Source organism: Scylla paramamosain, chromosome 9 (assembly GCF_035594125.1).
Source record: "Scylla paramamosain isolate STU-SP2022 chromosome 9, ASM3559412v1, whole genome shotgun sequence".
Lineage (NCBI taxonomy): Eukaryota > Metazoa > Arthropoda > Malacostraca > Decapoda > Portunidae > Scylla > Scylla paramamosain.
In genome coordinates, this window is record NC_087159.1 from 9468905 (window position 1) to 9473324 (window position 4420).

Consider the following 4420-nt stretch of genomic DNA (forward strand, 5'->3'; position numbering starts at 1 on the left):
AAAGAGAAGAGTAGCAGATATAATTATAAAATATGACTTTGATAGTAAATGCATGAAGATTAACACCTAATGTCTTTGAAGTTTGCACATAATCATTGTAAACTGCAGCAAAAAAGTACTTTTCTTCACGTGTAGGGAAAACACGAAATATACACAAGAAAGTAATTTCAAAAGGTTTTTGGAATAAATGAAAAACAAAATAATAACATTGTTAAAGATTACCTTCAAACATATCAACAAATTATTAGTAAAATATAAACATAGCTATAAAAGAAATTAAAATAAACTTTTGCAAGTAGATATACTATGTGTACCACAAGAAGTACCACGTGTAGGTTTATTGGTTTCTTGCAGCATTCATTATGGTGATGTGAACTTGTCATTTAGTTGATGGTCGCGAGTGTAGGCTCTGTACACCACTCCCTCGTGCAATCTTTACGATCTGTGTTTCCATCTTATTATTATGACTGTCAAGCTTTTATCTTATTTAATCTTATTCTATTTTCTAGATTACTTGTACTGGTGTATCACTTTCTGTGATGCTCCTATCACACAGTACACCCAGCAAGGGAATGGGAGCCGTTGCAGGGGCGATCACCAGCTGATCGACCTCTTGTCAGCTGAGCGATGGCCGCCTCGTCGCCTGACAGTGATCTGGGTTCCATTGATTGTTTCCAGAATTACACTGCCCCGGAGGTATTTGTGCAGGGCCTAGCGGGGCAGATCAACCAGCAGGATGTAGAGGCCATAATAAGGGCACAGAAACAAATGTGAGTATTTGTGATGGACTCAATGAAGTGTTTTGTTGTGGTGAGCTCGGGGAAGTGTTTGTGTTGTGATTTTTGTGAGTTGCGTGAACAGTACTAGTTGGCTTTATATTGAGCGTCCACAAATGTGTTTAATCATGTATTCTGTAAATTTTCTAGCCATCCTTTCTTACTGGGAAACATTTTCTTCAGGTTACATTTAAAATTTTACTTGAAGTCGGTCTCCCACTCTGCTACTCCATCTCCCCAAACAACCTGGGAACTTGTCAGAGATGAGGAGTTTGAGTGGGAAAGGCAAACGCGACCCATATACGGCCTTCAGAATGTCTTCCTATGTCAATGTCTTCCAACTAAGGAGAGATGGTCCTCCATTCAAGAGATGGACTTAATCCTCTCACGCCCCAGTATTCTTACGCCAGTATTCCCTGAATATTATTTAGCGATTTTGAGAATAGACTGCCTGACAACACTTTGCCAGCAGCCCACGCATCACATAAACTTAAGTAGAGATGCATGTTGAATATGGAGTCAGTCCACATGTATCCCTGATTTTGTAATGTTTACAGGTTATGCTTTGATATTTTTAATATATTGTATACATATTTGACAATGCACTCGCCAGATTTCAGAGTTAAAATTGAGATTATGTCCTAGCAGTGTTTTTTCCATAAAGATATTGCTCATTATGTAGCTATACTTTCTTTTTTTACTCTTAGGTTGCAGCGGTTTGAAAAGACAAATGAGATGCTCAGCAACTGCAACTCCCTGTCAGCCACTCGCTTTGCTCTTGCCCAGAAGGAATTCAAGAAGCACACTGCTCTCCTTGTTGATATGAAAAAAGACTTAGATAACATTTTCAAGAGAATCAGAACCATAAAGACCAAGCTTTCCAATCAATACCCAGCAGCCTTTGCAGGTATGTGTGCATGTGTATGGTTGTGTGTAAATTTGATTTGTATACAGTACATACTTGTATTTTTACAGGATATAGTTGAGCTTGTGCTTCTTCTAATACCCAATTAATTTTCCTTAAATTTACATATATTAAATATACATTTATGTACAGATGGCTCCTTACTAGATGAAGTTTTTCATATCTATATTTCTAACAAAGGCAACATCTGTCATCCTTTTTTCATGGCAGCTTTCATTGGCTAGAGCTATCTCTGAGGTGTATCTTAGGGCTGCCTCCTTCCCTTCCCTCTTCCCCACTCCCATGCTTTTCATACCTCCTTCACCACCCCCCCATTCTCTCTCTCTCTCTCTCTCTCTCTCTCTCTCTCTCTCTCTCTCTCTCTCTCTCTCTCTCTCTCTCTCTCTCTCTCTCTCTCTCTCTCTCTCTCTCTCTCTCTCTCTCTCTCTCTCTCTCTCTCTCTCTCTCTCTCTACACACCTATGGGTACTAGAATACAATGTAACCGAAGTTGTCGCTTACACTTACAAGAGGCAGGACAGTGTCTCGTAGCCTTTATTGCCCTCCCACCCTCCCCTCTCCAATATTTCTCTCTCTAGAAGTTAATCCATATACCCAAGGGAATGATGACCTCTCACCACCCTCCACCTGTGTTACATGTGATGTGTGTGTGTGTGTGTGTGTGTGTGTGTGTTATGTTGTAAGAATTATTTTGGTATGAGAGAGAGAGAGACTCGTAAGAAGACAGGCCCAAGATGGAATGGTCACACTTATTTCTACTGGGAATTGATTCGATGATAAGACTGGTTAGTCGTGTGTGTTGTAGTCCCTGTTGAGATTTTCTGCATTACGCTCTTCTCTTTGGCTCATTACAGTCCATCCCTGCGTTAGGTTTAAAATCCATGTTAGAGTATGACTTGGAAGCAAACTGCGATTTACATTAGAATATTGTGCGTTTATGGCGACATGATTGTACATGGTCATGTTAGATATATATTTTTCATGTCATTGTGGCTGTTTACTGTATGTTTGACTAAAGTTAGAAATTAAGACATGAGTTAGTAATGTTTGATTGAAAAACTTGGATGTGCATGCTGATGCCAATTTGACACTGACAATGATTTTGCAGTTGATTGTGTCTTCATTTCAGTGAGTGAGTAGGTAGTAACTGGATAAAAAGGTGTTAGAGGGCTGAATATTGTTAGTAGAAGAATTTTTAGTAGGACATCCAAGAAAACTTGGAATTAAGTGATTCAGAAGGAACATGTGCTCTGAGGGATTGATGGAACCTTTCATTTTCAGTCTCTTTGGATAAGCATCTTTAAGCTTTGTCACAGTTGATTCATGGATTGTCAATCATATGATACTATCCTTTCCACTTTGAGAATTCTAGTTATCCCTTGAGTATCAAATTGAAGTTTTGTAACATCAGGTCTACCTAGAAATTCAGCACCTTGTGATTTACAGTTGCACAGGAGGAATCATACAAAGAGGAGGAAGAAGAAGAGAGGCCACCCACCAACCAGAACCACTCATCCATATCACGGGAAGATAGTGCCAAGCGCACCTCGGTGTCAGGCGAGAGTGGACACTCAAGCAATAAGTCTGAGCGAGTGGAGGAAATGGAACAGTCTAGTGATGGAAGTCGCCCTGATGCAGAGAGACGAATGAAAAAAACTGCCAGTAGTTCATCAGACAGTAGCAGCAGTGGTGCTAAACTGTCCAGTTCATCCTCCTTTGACAACTGAGACTAGATCTGATGGAAAGGAGGCAAGGAAGAGTGACCCACCACTATCAGGGGATGAGAGAAAAGATATATTATCTAGTTTCTTACCTAGAATGACAAGGTTATTTCCCAGCTCCATCATACATAAATAGAACTATAAATAAAAAAATATTTTAGAATGTATTGTTGACTTGGTTCAAGAGTATTAGGTACTTTCTTGACTTTTTTTTTTACTGATTAGTGTCTTCAAATAACTATAAAGACATAAAGACCATGATAAGATTTTACATCTGATAATGATCAGTATTATTTAAATGATGAGAAGAAATAGTACACAATAGAAACTCAAAATTGTGGATGGTATGAATTTTTTGTCTTCATGCTTCTTAAAAGTTTCTTGTTTTGCATTACTATAATGAATGACTTTCTTATCATTGTGTGCTTTTTAGTACTTACAGTTTACAGTTTTGCAGGTTATCCTTATAAACTGCAAATTCTGAATTTTCACACTAAAAGATTGTATGTGAAAACTATTATAAGTAAGGAGGCTAGGGATGCCTTCACCTTACCTAAGCCTGTGGTTCTCAAACTCTTGGGCTGCAACTTCTGTAATGACATTAATAGAAACTTGTAAGCCCAGCACTTTATCCATGTTGATATTGCTGCATACTTCACATTTAAGCTTATTCACTCTGACATGGGTGAGTTTGTGGGTATTGAGGCTGCCCTTCTCTGCAAACTTTTTCTCTGGACACCCAAAGATTTTTGTTAATATTAACTGACCAGGGATCAATTAACATTTTTCTGAGTGAATTTTTTTCTTCACTGTTCACATCTCAAGAAAAGAAAAAAAAATGTAAAATAATAATGATAATAATATAATATAATATAATAATAATAATAATAACAATAATAACTAACACTTACAGCTCAACATTTGCTGTGGAAATATTTTACCTCTTTTCTGGCAATGAACATTAACAGTTGAGTTAATGTACAATTTGTGAGGTTATTC

At 37.9% G+C, this 4420-nt stretch overlaps 1 protein-coding gene across 1 annotated transcript; it reads left to right on the forward strand.

The window, feature by feature from the left end:
* The first annotated feature begins 533 nt into the window (after window positions 1-533).
* On the forward strand, window positions 534-4151 carry LOC135103543 (kxDL motif-containing protein CG10681-like). The gene is made up of 3 exons (XM_064009959.1): window positions 534-770; window positions 1484-1683; window positions 3147-4151. Exons 1-3 carry the CDS (start codon window positions 628-630, stop codon window positions 3425-3427), a joined length of 624 nt encoding a protein of 207 aa, XP_063866029.1. The 5' UTR covers window positions 534-627; the 3' UTR covers window positions 3428-4151.
* The last annotated feature ends 269 nt before the right edge of the window (window positions 4152-4420 follow it).

What these genes read in the sequence shown, in the direction of transcription:
- LOC135103543 (XM_064009959.1), top strand. Translation starts at nt 628, where the DNA reads ATGGCCGCCTCGTCGCCTGACAGTGATCTGGGTTCCATTGATTGTTTC. An exon ending in ATAAGGGCACAGAAACAAAT is followed by an intron (nt 771 to 1,483) that starts GTGAGTATTTGT and finishes TTTTACTCTTAG; the next exon opens with GTTGCAGCGGTTTGAAAAGA. An exon ending in ATACCCAGCAGCCTTTGCAG is followed by an intron (nt 1,684 to 3,146) that starts GTATGTGTGCAT and finishes TGTGATTTACAG; the next exon opens with TTGCACAGGAGGAATCATAC.